A 14,331-nucleotide genomic window follows, 5' to 3' on the forward strand; every position below is an offset into this window, starting at 1 on the left:
GTAGAAAAAGCGCCCACTTATACCGTTGTCCGCTGCGCTCTTAGTGCGCATCCACAGAGAGAGGGAGAGGTTAGAATGAGACATGGGTGGGTGACTGAACAGAGAGGAGATCATAACACGTCATCAGCTGCCACCAACTAACAGGCCCAAAAGGTTTTTATTTGTAGATGTGAAAACAAATCACATATTTTACAATAGACATAGCTTTTTTACGTATTATTTTTCTCCAATTCTTATTTTAATAATATTTTTGTCTAATAAAATATGGGTTGTTATTATTATTAAGCTCTTAGTAAAATAACTGGTTATTTATCATAGTATTTTAAAACGTTTTACACAGATGCATGTCAAGTCTTTACACAATATGTTACTGGAGCTTCATAACTTCTTTATGGTCTTCATCCAGAGGTGACGAAAGGGTCTTTGGAGCAAGTCTACACACAACACACACAAAATAATATAAATGATATATGGTTTATGTTCACTTATTTCAGAATGTATATCATCTTCAAAATGTATTATAGTCTAAAAATAATGTTATTGTTTTTACATGCAACAAAAATCTAGTCAAATATGGTAAATTACCGTAATGATGAATATATGTGTCAGAAGATGTGTCGTATAAGTAATATTTGGCATAAATTTAATTGGTGCAGATGTAGCTCTAAAAGCCAATGTTCCACATAGGCCAATCGAAAGTCCTCATATGACGTTAATTAAAGGATTTTGCAATGAAGCACTTGCAGCAAAGGAATTGTTATGTGTAATAGGACAGCTAATCAATGCAGGTTTGAGCTGTGCGGACGGCGCAGAAAAGATTGGATATTTCAGATCAATATAAGCTAAAATTAGTTGATTTTTTCACAAAGCCACCATTATTTGCTCAAAAGTTAAATTTATTGGACTATGCATGCAACAAATAAGGAAATTGTTACAACCTGCAGAAAAAAATCTTGAAAACCGTTTAACTAAAAAGAGTAAATAATACTTTGCTTAAGGCGTTGCGCTTTTCCCTTTAATGATCGGACGTGATTTACTGTATAGTTGCAATATCAGCAAAATCGCTTCCCTGGCCAAATTGCTATTAAAGGGATAGTTCAGCCAAAACTCACCCTCTTGTGATTTCAAACTTGTCTGATGTTCTTTCTTCGGCAGAACACACAAAAATATATATTTTGAAGAATTTGGTTAACTTGCCCCTATTCAATTGCATTGGTTTTGTGTCTATATACAATAGAAGTAAATGGGTGTCACTGCTGTTTGGTAACCAACTTTCTTCAAAATAGCTACTTTTGTGTCTTGCGAAAGAAAGTCATCCAGGTTGGAAATGAGATGCGAGTAAATGATGACAGAATTTTTATTTTTTGGGTGCATACTGTATAACATTGCATTTAACATCGACTTATGGTCAAGAAATAACCTTTTATAGACACATACCTTTCTGGGTTACCCTTCTGTGATTTGTGCTGGAGGGAAATCATCTCCTTCTGTAAAAATATTAAATAGAAGTAAACCTTTCTAATTCTAAAATGAGTCAAAAATAACAAGAACAGAAATAAACACTTATAAGACTTTTTACTAAATTTGATTTCCTGTAAGTTTCTACAACAATCGCAAGGTGGCTATTAAAAAAACAAGTGAGTTCAGTGCAACCTGTATTAGCAAACTAGGTTTGTAAGGCTCTCAACAGGAGCAGGATAAAGCACCACGACCACACAATCATCAGTCTGCTCCCCAGAGAGACATCAACATGTGGAGGAAGCCCACCCCTTAATTTACTCTCCACCTCCACAGGGGAGGATGCCCTAAGAAACGCTGAGGCTTTGGGGAAAAAGTGCTGAGGAAGAGAGAGAGAGCACTCTAATGAATGGGAAATAAAACACTTGGCTGTCTGAGAAACCCTGTCCTGCAGCATCCAAATATGCAAAGGCTGTGCTAGCAAAAGACCTCAGATGAGTATTAGGCTAATACAGACTGAATCCTGCAAACAACCAAGTGGACGGTATTTCTTTAAACTTAATGTGACAGGGCCAAACCAATATGCTTGATTTTTCTTACCTTGATTCTCTCATTTCTTAGCCTTTTCAGAAGGTCAATAATCTGGTCTCGTTTCTTGGCCTAAACACAAACAAATATAAATAAATGTGCAATCAGGATATTGCATAACAGTTATTAAAGTGGAATGCCGGACAGCTCTATTAGCACTTATATCAATGCCCATGTATAAAACCTTCCCTACACTTACACACAGCAACAGTACACAGTGCTGCAGAACAGTGAGACAGCTGCACTTACTAAACGAAACTCATAATTTTGATTTATCACCCATGGTTTCTGGCTACAGGATTGGCCACACTTAATGGCATTTCATTAAATCCATTACATGCTTGTACACTGTAACCATATTTCAAGCCAATCTCATTTTACGGAAGGTTGATCAGTTATAAAATTTAATGTAATGCCTCTCTTGATTATTATACCCATATGTACACATCTGTCATGCTGCATTCTGCTTAAATGGTATCGCAACACAGAACATGGCAACTATATTACAACTGATTACATTTTGACACACTGTGGGAACGGTGCAATCAAACAAACCATTGTTTTTTGTATTCAACCAAGAAAACAGAAAGACAGTCTCAAATGCTTCTTTGTAGGTTTTCTAAAAAACAGCCTTTCGCTATCGATGTACTGAAAGTGAACTCAGATTCAGAAGGTTTAAGGAGGAGGTTAATTAGCTGAGAGTAATCCCATAAAATAGATCTGTCCTCCAGAGAGCAGTCCATCTAGGGGTATCCATGCTGATTACTCAAAGTGGGAATGCAGAAATGTTACAGAATTGCCACTGCCCACTGCTCTCCTGGACCACTCTGTATACTATCTTCAGAAGCATCTTCAGAAGTGTCCATACATCAAAAAAAGTCTATACATGGGTTTTCCATTTTGAAAGAGAGGACTGGATGTGATAAAAAAGGACGCACATAGAATTTGTGTGCAGGATTTCTATTAATTAAAATTACAAACCAGAAGCAATAATACCCAACAAATGGAGAAGAGATGGCTCTTTTTTTTTCATGTGCCTATTTATGTGGAATATTGACCGTTATGGACGTGACAATTCACTAAACTGTCTAAAGAAAACAATGCTTTAAAAAAGTTCAGTGCTTTTAAAACTTCCCATGGAGGATGAATCAATGAATATTAACCTCTGACTTATCAGTAAGGTGAAAATGTTTTTATCTTAAGGTTGGAATTGGCATTGATTTGCCTGTATCCTGTTGCTTACAGTACAGTACACGAGCACACGAAGATGTAGCACTGTATTAAAGAAGCAATTAATAAAATATATATCCCTTTTATTGAGTAGCTAGGATGACACAATCAAACTGAAGAAGCCACCCCAAAATGACATTCTGTCATAATTACTCACTGTCTAGTTCTTCCAAACCTTTATAAATGTCTTTGTTTGGTTGAACACATAGAAAGATATTTGGAGGAATGCTTGTAATAGTACTTGGACCTCATTGACTACCATAGTAGGAAAAATGACAATGGTAGTCAAAAGTGCTCCAGAACTGTTTACTGTCCTACATTCTTCAAAATATCTTCTTTTGTGTTGAACAACACAAAAAATATAAAGTATTTTTTTCTACTATAGTAGTCAATGAGGTCCAGGAACTGTTTGGTTCTTCCAAATTGATCTTTCTTATACAGATTTGGAACAAGTCGAAGGTGAGTAAATGATGACAGAATTTTTATTTTTGGGTGAGCTGACCCTTTATGCTGTATATCATTACAATGACCTAAACTTTTTTTCCCATTTGGGGTCATATAAAAAAAATGCAAAATGTGATTAAAAAAATGTTCTGCAGAAAATATGACATATTGTTTAACATGCTCAGTCATCAGATTTGGTGACAAAAGCTTCTGGTTTTTGCCTGAGCATGTACCCTGCGAAAAAGATAAATCAATAGTTCCTTATTCACATACTCAAATGAATTGATCTGCAAGACCAGTGATTTCCTGCTAATCCGATTAGTAGTTGTGGTTAGTGCAGCGTCGGGAGAGAAAGTAGCTCTGCGGAAAGATTCATCACTGCACAAATGTAGGGCTTAAGAAAGGCTAAAGGCTTTTAAGTATGCCAGCCAGCTAGATAGCATTACAACTGGCTCCTCTGTGAGAAAATTTACACGAGTAAGACAGCAACAGAAGCTTTTAAATGATATCTACAGGCTCATCAGGGAGATCTGTTTGAAAGCATTGAGGTGTGCACCTAAAGTGGACAATCAATCAGCATGATTTCATTCCCTGGTAATGTGACGCATAAACATTTCACATGTTTTTACACGTTGCGGAGCTACAGTACAGTGAAGTATTCTAAAAGAGATCTAAAGCCAGAAGTATAACAGATTAAGGTGATAGGTGACTAAGTGGAGGGAAATTTTATGATTATTTTTTTTACTTTAAATTATAACATCCTTTAAAACTACATTTTCACATTTAAACAAGAAAGAGGTGTTTGCCCACACAAAACCAGTTGCCAGGAGGACAGAGCATTGCTATGCAACTTCTAAAGTTGAATGAGCTGATGAGGTCAAACTGACATAACCCGTCAAATTGAACCTGACAGGTAAAACTTGAAATCATAATTTGTGACCCTGGAAACAACACCAGTCTTAAGTAGCACGGGAACATTTTAAGTAATCGCCAAAATTACATTGTAGGGGTAACAATGTAAGATTATTATTTTTGCCAAAAATAATTAGGATATTAAGTGAAGATCATGTTCCATGAAGATATTATATAAATTTTGTACCGTAAACGTATAAAATCTTTATATTTGTGAGGATGGCCTGCTACAGTGCTTTTTTTGCACCCCAAAATCCAGCTTTGTAAACAGTTGTTCTTCCGCCAGATAGTGTCCTATCCTAACAAACCATATATCAATATAAAGCTTATTACTTCAGCTTTCAGATGATGTAAAAATCTCAATTTCTAAAAATTGACCCTTAAGACCAGGGTCACATTTTAGGTTTAGCATTATGAATTAGGATAACATTAGGAAAATATTTTGTACGCTGATTTTTCATGTACCTTGTTGAATTGTGGTAATTGTTAACCAGCTTTAACACTCAGGGTTTGCTCACCACTAAAAAGTCCCTCCTAAAGAAAGTGATTTTTAAAATGCCAAGCCATCTAACGGCAGTATAAGGCAGAGTTTCATTTCATTTTGATCTTAAATTATCTGTAATGCTCCTTGGAGACTTATTTTGCTAGCACAGCATGCTGAGTACTATACTAAAACTGGCCAGATCACTCAGAACCCCCCATTCCAAGTCATCTTTCATAAGCGATCTATAAATGCCCACCATAGGCTGGCTCATTATCTCTTAATGTTGCGGCGCTGTGTGCAAATGAGGATCACATTAAAAGGAAAGTGGTGACAGCAGTTGGGAACATTATATTGAACATTACGGATTTGTTCAAAGTGTATTTTAAAAATAAATTAATAAAGTGATAACATTTACATGCAGCATATATATAGAACTTGTTGGTCAATTTATGGACTAAACCCTGGTTGTGAACTTTTTTTTTCACCTTTCTTCCACACATGGCAGATTTATAAAACTGTTATTATTTCATGTTTAGTATCTATTTTATTTTTAGAATGATCTTTTTGTTGAAGATTTTGGCTCCTTTAGAGATCTTTCTTACCTTTTGTTAAAAATCGTCTATTGGGTCCTATTTTTTTTATGGATATTTTCCTTTAAATTGAACAAATATTTGAAAGACCTAGCCAGACAATGATCTTTGTACAGTGCAGATTTCTTGACAGGGTTTATTGTAAATCTTTGTGAAAAAGTCACATAGAAGTGAATACAGTGTCCTGTTGGTATTAGAGTTTATCTGAATTTATAAGAATTTAATTTTCTTTGTTTTCATCAGTAATTTTTTTAATAAATTGCTGTATTTTATGTAACTATGGTAGAAGTGAAAAACAATAAGTTGAATAAAAAGGAACGTACACAAAAGGCACAAACACATTTAATTCGATTCGAATTTGAAGATCACATATGATGCATTTAAACACATGTTGTCATATTCAAACATACATTTTAATCTTACATTTAATACCATTAAACTTTAATTCCCCCCAATGAAACTTATGGGCAGACTTACCATCTCCATGTATCTCTGCTTCTCCTCTTGCTTTTGCTTCAAGTAAGTATTGTGTTGAATATCATCTGTCTCTGTCAAGCAAACATACAGGCCAAAGCAGATTATATTTCATAAACCTGCTGCTTTTATGAAGAAATCAATATACACTAAAGTTCACTCACCTGGCCAAGATGCCAGTTTATGGGCTGCATTTGTGGCTTAAAAGAAAATAATTTCTCATTAAAATATTGTGTTTGATTATTTATTACATTATTAAATATGTAAATGAAAATAGATATCCCTTCTAAGTTACCAAAAGAACCCAATATTCAAGATATACTATATGTACTGTGCGTTTCACAAATGATTAAATAACAGAAAACGATGTGCAATGTGTTTCATGATCCCTTTAATGATTGCCGAGCCTGTCACACTTACTTTGAGGGACCTTCGCGACTTTCAAGCGCTGTCTTATATCAGCAGAAACGAGGCGGGACTCTAGCGGTGGCTGTAAGAACAGTGAGCTCCAGAATACCTTTGCATATGCCACATCGTCTTCTGATGATCCGGCAAAAATCGTATAATGCTTTTCGATGTCTGAAAGAGAGTCAAATACGTTTTCGCCTACTTCTTCAGTCATAGTTAGCGTGCTTGCTTCAAACGCCTACCAAAAGCTAAACAGCCACTGCCTGTGGGACGTGTGACTGTTGTCAAGGCGACCAGATAGTAAACGGAAGTAGCCTGCGTACTAAATAATTATCTTAAGATAGAATGTCATTGGGATCGCGAAACATGTTTGGAAGAAATGTTATTATGTTTAATAGTCGCAACAAATATGAATCATCTTTATATTTTTTTAAATAAATAAAAAAATCTGTTTTTATGGAAACTAAATATTTTCAAAAGGAACTGGTCTACATGCTAATCAACAAACAAAAAACAAGGACTAAATTGGACGTATTCAACTTTATTATGTCATCACAAAGTTCACAAATAAATGGAAGCAAAGATTGTTGTTGCTTACACCTGGTCTTCGCCCGGTAGTGAGGTTAGTGATTACTACAAATATCGTAATCAACTAACTACACTGCCTGGCGACCACACAGCATTTTATGACAGAATCCCTTTTTGAGTTTACTCCCAAAACACACACGTGAATTTTTGTCTTGAGAGGATCTCACAAAAAGAGCAGAAGCCTAGAAGTTTCAGCGGTTAGTGTAATAATGAAAACAACATATGATTTTAATTGTATTATTGTGCTTCCTTGGAGGTCGTTGTGTTGGCAGTAGGTTAGTGATTGTAACTCACATAAAACAATCAGCTAACAACACTGCCTACAAACCAACCCCAACAGGTTAATGCTAATGTCTTAAAAATGTAATACAGAAATACAACTCGCAACATACATTTTATAATATTAAATATAATCATATATTTAGGCTATATTATTTACATACCAATATAGTAAAAACAGAAGTTGTAGTACAGTCTCTGACTACAGCTGCTTAACAAATAGTAAAGACAGACTAATAAATAATTCGTCTTTAAGAGACTGGTGATAGCCAATCCGACGAGTCTCTAAAGTTTGTTGTTATCTCAAGTAGTTGTTATGACCATGTTGACGTCACATCTAGGTGGGGTTTAAAGCAAATACACTTAATAAAGTTAAGGTGACTCTGAAAGTTATAATAAGGCTTCCAAATATTTCTTTACTACAAGGAAAACAACCAAACAATAAAGGTCTCACCTGTAGACAGGAGCTCAGCTTGTCCTCATCTTTCAAGGTCCCTCTGCGTCAGATTCCAGCACACGCCATCTGTATTTATAGTCCTGTGTTTAAATTCAGCGCCATCTGAGGCGGGAGGCACATGAGCGCGAACCACCAGATACTGGCGCTATTTCTCAAAATGGGAAGATCAGGGATGAGCGCGGTTAAAGAATGTTTATGTAGGCCCAGGCGTTTAGGTAATGACATGAACGTAATAAAACATTAAATTATTTTAATGTTTTCATATATAACAGTAAAATAACTGAATAGACGAAACGTAACGTTAAATGTCTGTGTTTTCAAACCCCCCTATTGTAAATTATCCCAGCACGTAGGCCTATTGCTTTGATAATGGAGCAACGAAAACATAAAACACAACACCATTGAATAAATAGTTACATTTATTAATAATATAGCCTACCTTTTATATTCTGTTCATTTCTAATATTCTTCTAAGTAATCTCGTCACCTTCAGGAGATTTATGGTTGCCAAGCAACATAGAAACTTGACGTATAAAACGTGCCTTAAGATGTTTAAGTTTATGCGCAGAAGTCGTCGAATGATCCTCATCACATTAGAATTTAGAAACACATTTATTGATCATTTATATAAAGATTGAAATAAACACTGCTCTGTTGGTAACTGTTATCATTCGGTCACTAAACAAAAGTCACGCGTATCGAGCCTAGGAGACAGCAAACCGCCTTATTATGTCAACACTGAAAAAATGGTTATGTTGTTAACTGTTGGCAGGCAATAATATAAATGGTGATTGTAGCGGACAATGGTTCTCTGGACTTGAGTTACCAGAGAAACCATTTAATTCATTCAAAGACATGTCTAGGCTTGCCCAAAGAGTGTAGCAAAAAACACACATTTTTCATCATATCCTTGACAAAGCAATGAATAAATAAGAACAAGCTTCATCATTTATTTAGGGTGAATCCCTGCACAACGCAATACGCTTAATGTAAAAAATGTAGCATAGACTGATGATAATAATCGCATTAACTGAACACATCGGTTCTAGAATGTTGTTCGTGTTTTCTCACCTCACCAAACATGATAATGAAGAGAAGGACATTTCACTTTTCTTGTAAAAACTATTGATATGACAAAATTTTGTGCATATTCAGCATTCACTTTAGTCATCCCACCATGTTCTACCATTGAAAACACCTGTTTGAGCTAATTACTAATTAGCATGTCTTGAGACATTTAAAAGCCGACTTGCTGCCAATTCAAATTAAATTGGTAGATGTGGGAGTTTGAAAAATCAGCACAAAAATATTTCATGATCTAGAAGAGGTGCTACAGGAGCTAGTTTATTTGCTGCTTTAGTGGAGTTCTTGAAGTTTTATTATACTTTTAAATTCTTTGTTTTTAAAAATTGAAGCAACCGTACAGCTTGTCCCTTAAATCTATTCAGCATTTGAAATGAAGGAAGAGATTGCAGCCACTGTGTTTTTCATTGCGAGGTTGGCAAAGAAGCGTGGCAAGCTGGACCGTGTTCGCAGAGAGATGTTTGCTGTGGAACTAACTTCAGTACTCTTTGAGAATTACAAAAGCCATTGGTACCCAGAGAACCCATCCAAAGGCCAAGGTTTTAGGTGAGCAGCCATCGGTTTGGATGCTGAAAAATTAAATGGTCTTCCCAAAGAAACTCGAGTGCATGTGTGTGGATTTTTTTTTTTTTCCCCATTAGGTGTCTAAGGATGAACAAGGCTCAACTCCGGGACCCGATTATTGCGAGTGCATGTTGCCGAAGTGGTATTATTTATGAAGATCTTTGCCTTCCAAAGGAAATTACCATTTGGGTAGATCCTGGAGAGGTGTCATGCCGGTATTTTTTTTTTTGCTGGACTTTGCATAGGTGTTTTTGTCATGCCCAGACTACACCGTTTGCCTTCTAGTTGATAACCACTTCTCATGCTCACCTCATGATCCCTTCAAAAAGAATTTAGATGTGGTGCTTTGTTTCTTAAAGGTATGGTGAAACATCAACCCCATTTTGTGTGACCCAGCTGGAGGGTCAGAAAAGAGATGTGGAGTTCTCTCGTCGGATCAACAATGCGGTGGAAAGGGCATCATCGGACTATCACTCTGGAACCTCCTCTGATGAGGAAAGCAGCAACACCAGCATGAGCAGCAGCATCAGCACTGCCAGCAGCAATCCTTCCGTTCCAGAACCCAAGTGCATCCCCACGGTCTCAAACCCCAACAGTGTCTACCAGGTACGGCACAAAACTAGGTTTTCAAAATAGTCTTCAAGGTACTGTATCTCTTCCTTTCACTTACCTATTGTCATTCTGTCTCAGTTCAGTGAGTTTGGGCAACCCCAACCCCCACAGAACTGGGGACCGTACCCCAAAAGAAAGCCTTATGTGAACGAGGGCTACCAGCCGCATTCTACAGGTGGGCCATACCCACCCCATAAGAGCTTCAAGGGCTACCGGCCTTCCTATGCCTTCTCTGGGCCAAGGATGGACCGATATCACTGGGTCAGCAAGAACCGCTCTTAGACTTGAATTTTAAAACTAGACCGTCATCTTTTTGCTGTTCAGCTATGCAGGCATCTGTTTGTCATTTAATATAACTTAATTTAAAAAGTAATGATTTAATAAATTATTTGAGATGCCATGAAGGCACTTTTAATGTCATGTTTTAATGCTTTATTTGTGGACTGGGAGAAACATTTCTAAATAAAAGTGTTTTTTAATAGAAAACACTTGTTGGGACATTCATTTGGTTATCCGCTAGATGGCAGCAGAATACGGAATATTGACTACGCTAGGGTATCTTCTCTCACGGTCGTTGCTTATTTCTAATAAATTGTTTTATTATAATTATTACCAGAGTGGTTTACATGTTTTTTGTTCTTGAAGAGATTTTGAAAAATATCGGCTGGCAAACCGTAATATGGCACTTGACTACCATTATTTTTCCTACTATGGTAGTCATAGGGTCCAAGAACTGTTTGGTTACAAGCATTGTTCCAAACACGTTTGCGTTAAACCAAACAAAAATTTGAAGGGGTTTGGAGTTAGATTCATAACAGAATTTAATTTTTCTGGTTGAACTATCCCTTTTATTCAGAGAGTACAAAGATTTTAGACCACTAGCATGTTGCTGCTACGTGCTGACGGCTAACGATAAAAAATAACTTTATATTGACTTGAAATGAAAGTGTAGGCCTTTTTGTTCTGTTTATGACAGGGGTCGCATTTGCCAGCAGGAGAACGTAATCATGTGGTATCAAGTTAAACCATTATAAAATGACCTATTTCTCGTAAGAGTCATTGTAGTCTCATTCTTTCCATGAAACTTAACTTGATGACGTATGCTGCTTTGAAATTGAGACGTCTCCCTCCTTGAATGCTTGTAGGCTATAGGAGGATAAAGTGTTTCTGGGAAGCGTGGGAGTTTACCGCCAATCTGTGTTTAACTGTCTATCATCAGTCTGTGATGGGAGGGGGTCGAAGTCCACACATTTTGGATCGTCTTTCACTGAGGCCCCTGAGGTATGAGGCGTTGCAATTTACCATCAAGATTGCGACATTTATAAGAATAATGTTAATCGTTCTTCCGTAGATTGTGTCGATGATAAAAAGGGGGAGGTTTGCCTATATTGCTCACAGTGCCTTCATTACGTTTAACATTTCGGTAGATGCTTTAAAACCAATGAAATCTATAGTTATTTCAAGTTATACTTTTTTCACCATGCGTGTTCGTTTCGCAAACAAACATACAACCGTTTGCCACAGTGCAAGTTGGCGGCCCCTGAGCAAAATGCGGCCCGCCAATCATCTTTACCTTGCCTATTTCTAATATGTGGAGAGACTTTAAGAATGGTGTGCATTTAGAAATATATTCTATATATTTTAAGCGCGAGTGATTTACATGTTAAATCAATGGAAAGACGCGAAAGACCTACTTGCGGCGCGAATTGAAAAATCTGAATTTTGGCGAAAATTCGCGCCGCGTTAACCAATCAGGAGCTTGCTCTAGCAGTCAGGTGATTATGATGTTGCGAGGAGAGGCAGAAGTCCCAAACAACAATGGAGGACAAAATCATCGTTGCTGTATGTGGATACCTGGAGCTGTACGATACATCTTACTTTTCTCGAAACAGACATAAAAAGGATCTTGCTTGGAAGAAAGTGAGTGAGGAGGTCGGACAATCTGGCAAGTTGTCAAAAACGATCTTTACACAATTTAAGCTATATATATATATATATATATATATGGGACTGGAGCCGCCTGGCAGAAGCCCCTCCCATGACGCGAATTCCCGTCTGTAATGAAGCGAATTTGACGCGCGAATGAAGCGAGTAAACGTAAATGTTCAACCGTCCAACTACGCGCGCATTCGCGTTTGGTCTGACCACAACATTAGAAGTCCAAAACGCTGCTACATTAAATACGAAAGCAATTCCCGCGGCTCAAGGCAATTGACGTCTATTAAAGGGAGTTCATCGGTCTGTCCATACAGGAACCTTAATGTGATTTACACCGTTATAATTGGCCATACACAGGCAACCGGTTTGCGCACGATAGGTTGCGTTCCAAAAACGTGTCTTCTGCCCTTAAAAGTAGCTGCAGGAAGGGGACGCAACACAAACTGTTGTCTAAGATAAGGGAAACTTTTTAACAGCTATATTTACGAAAACGGCTGTTCATCTCCAACTGAAAAAAATAAGTAAATTCTACACACTTTCTTTTGCAAGCTTTTCCACTCATGTTTAAGTAAATGTAATACTTGTTAAATTAAGTAAAACTTGCTTAAGGAAGTTGAGTAAAATTAACAAATGTAATAAGTACATTTAATTTGGCCTTTTACATTTTGTTGAGTACTTTTTACTCATGTACCTGATGTTATATATTGATATAATTAGGTAAATTCTATTTCTCTTTTAATTGAATTTTACTGGTTTTGTTTAGTGTTAATTATTTTTATTCAAATAAAATAAGTCACTGTTACAACAAATGTGCAGTCAATAGTTATTTATCGAGATCTTATTTTTATGAAATAACACAGCATTACAGAAATTGTAGATCTTTAAGATCCATAACAATCCTTAAAATCAATGCATAAACGCATTTGAACAGGTTAAGCTACAGTAAACGTATGTGTGCAAATAAAACTTTTACTCGCATAATGTAAGAATCTACACTTTTTTGCAAAGACCGGACAGAATCTTAACTTGAATAAAAAATTGGGATATTACCAGACTGCTGTTACACATTAAACCTGCCTACCAAGTACACTCAGCAAGTCCATGGGCAAATGCTAATTTGAATGTAGTTTAAACTACCAAAAAAAATCCCTTACAGAAAAGACTCTAGAACTCTTGTTCTAATAAAGCATATAAAATGTACATGCAAAATCTCAAGTGTATTTCAGATTTGATGGATACTGTAGAATCTACAGTGTAGATTGAAGACATAAATCAGTCCCATCAGAAGAGCACAAGATTTTGCAGTATTTTCACACTGTGTTAGGACCTTGCTTCCTTCTAGAACAATGGACATTACTGGCACACCTCCGTTTCCATGGGCAAGAATTGTCATGACATCCTGAATGAAGTCTTCTTGATTGCCAACCTTGCAATCCAGGAGGATGAGGGGAAAGAAAAACATTTAAATGTTAAATTCATAACAGGAATTGGGAACCACTGCCATAGAAGGGTTGGAATGACCGTAAGTTAATAAAATATTTATCTCTTTAAATCTGAATCTTTAAACTGCTTATCTGGCTGGAAATGTATATCTTAAAGGTATAGTTCACCCAAACATGGACATTTGCTGTTTATTTACTCACTCTCAGTTCTCCAAGACATTGGTGTTTCTTCAGTTGTCGCATCTTTTGGCAGGGCAAACAAAGAATCTTTCTATTCGCAACGAAACACACAGCGTATCCGCAATATGGCTGTGGCAGTGAGTATACAATTTGATTTACAAGTACGTCCACTATACTTCCGTTTAGATTTGGGCAATCTTAGTCAGGTCATACCACGAAATGATGTAGATTATTGGGGGTGTGGTTACACAAGGCGTTTCAGGCGAGTCTGGGTGAGAGTACGCTTTTAGATAGAATGCATCTTTTGTTCCGACACTTACATTTTTGCAATTTTATGTGTCTAATACATGCATGTGCAATTTATAACACACCAAACTGATCCAATCTGCTACATTACAAGACTACTGCCAATCCTCCGTTTAATCTTGAATGGCACCGCTCTATAGGGCACACTTTTCAGGTGTAATCTGCACATTTGGCAGAGCCTGTAGATTATAACATTGTTGTAAGAAACGTCCAGTTTCCTCCAAAAACAAATAAATTCGCTGGACAATATGTCACGAGGAACTGTTGAGATTACTGCTGAATGTATCTGCTTTT

General features: G+C 36.7%; 2 protein-coding genes across 3 annotated transcripts; one reads left to right on the forward strand and one right to left on the reverse strand.

The window, feature by feature from the left end:
- Positions 1 to 123: 123 nt before the first annotated feature.
- On the reverse strand, positions 124 to 6,887 carry hoatz (HOATZ cilia and flagella associated protein). The gene is made up of 6 exons (XM_056747344.1): positions 6,601 to 6,887; positions 6,345 to 6,380; positions 6,184 to 6,254; positions 2,059 to 2,118; positions 1,438 to 1,487; positions 124 to 434 (listed from the first exon to the last, which is right to left on the reverse strand). Exons 1-6 carry the CDS (start codon positions 6,800 to 6,802, stop codon positions 368 to 370), a joined length of 486 nt encoding a protein of 161 aa, XP_056603322.1. The 5' UTR covers positions 6,803 to 6,887; the 3' UTR covers positions 124 to 367.
- A 464-nt stretch (positions 6,888 to 7,351) lies between these two features.
- btg4 (B-cell translocation gene 4) lies at positions 7,352 to 10,488 on the forward strand. 2 transcript variants are annotated; one of them, XM_056747342.1, is made up of 5 exons: positions 7,352 to 7,373; positions 9,410 to 9,541; positions 9,637 to 9,774; positions 9,919 to 10,165; positions 10,250 to 10,488. In XM_056747342.1, the coding sequence occupies exons 2-5, from the start codon at positions 9,453 to 9,455 to the stop codon at positions 10,451 to 10,453; spliced, it is 678 nt and encodes a 225-aa protein (XP_056603320.1). In that variant the 5' UTR covers positions 7,352 to 7,373; positions 9,410 to 9,452; the 3' UTR covers positions 10,454 to 10,488. The 2 variants fall into 2 exon arrangements, with proteins under 2 accessions (XP_056603320.1, XP_056603319.1); XM_056747341.1 differs by lacking the exon at positions 7,352 to 7,373 and having other exon boundaries at positions 8,360 to 9,541.
- The last annotated feature ends 3,843 nt before the right edge of the window (positions 10,489 to 14,331 follow it).

This window comes from Triplophysa dalaica, chromosome 4, assembly GCF_015846415.1.
Source record: "Triplophysa dalaica isolate WHDGS20190420 chromosome 4, ASM1584641v1, whole genome shotgun sequence".
In the NCBI taxonomy this organism is placed as follows: Eukaryota; Metazoa; Chordata; class Actinopteri; order Cypriniformes; family Nemacheilidae; genus Triplophysa; species Triplophysa dalaica.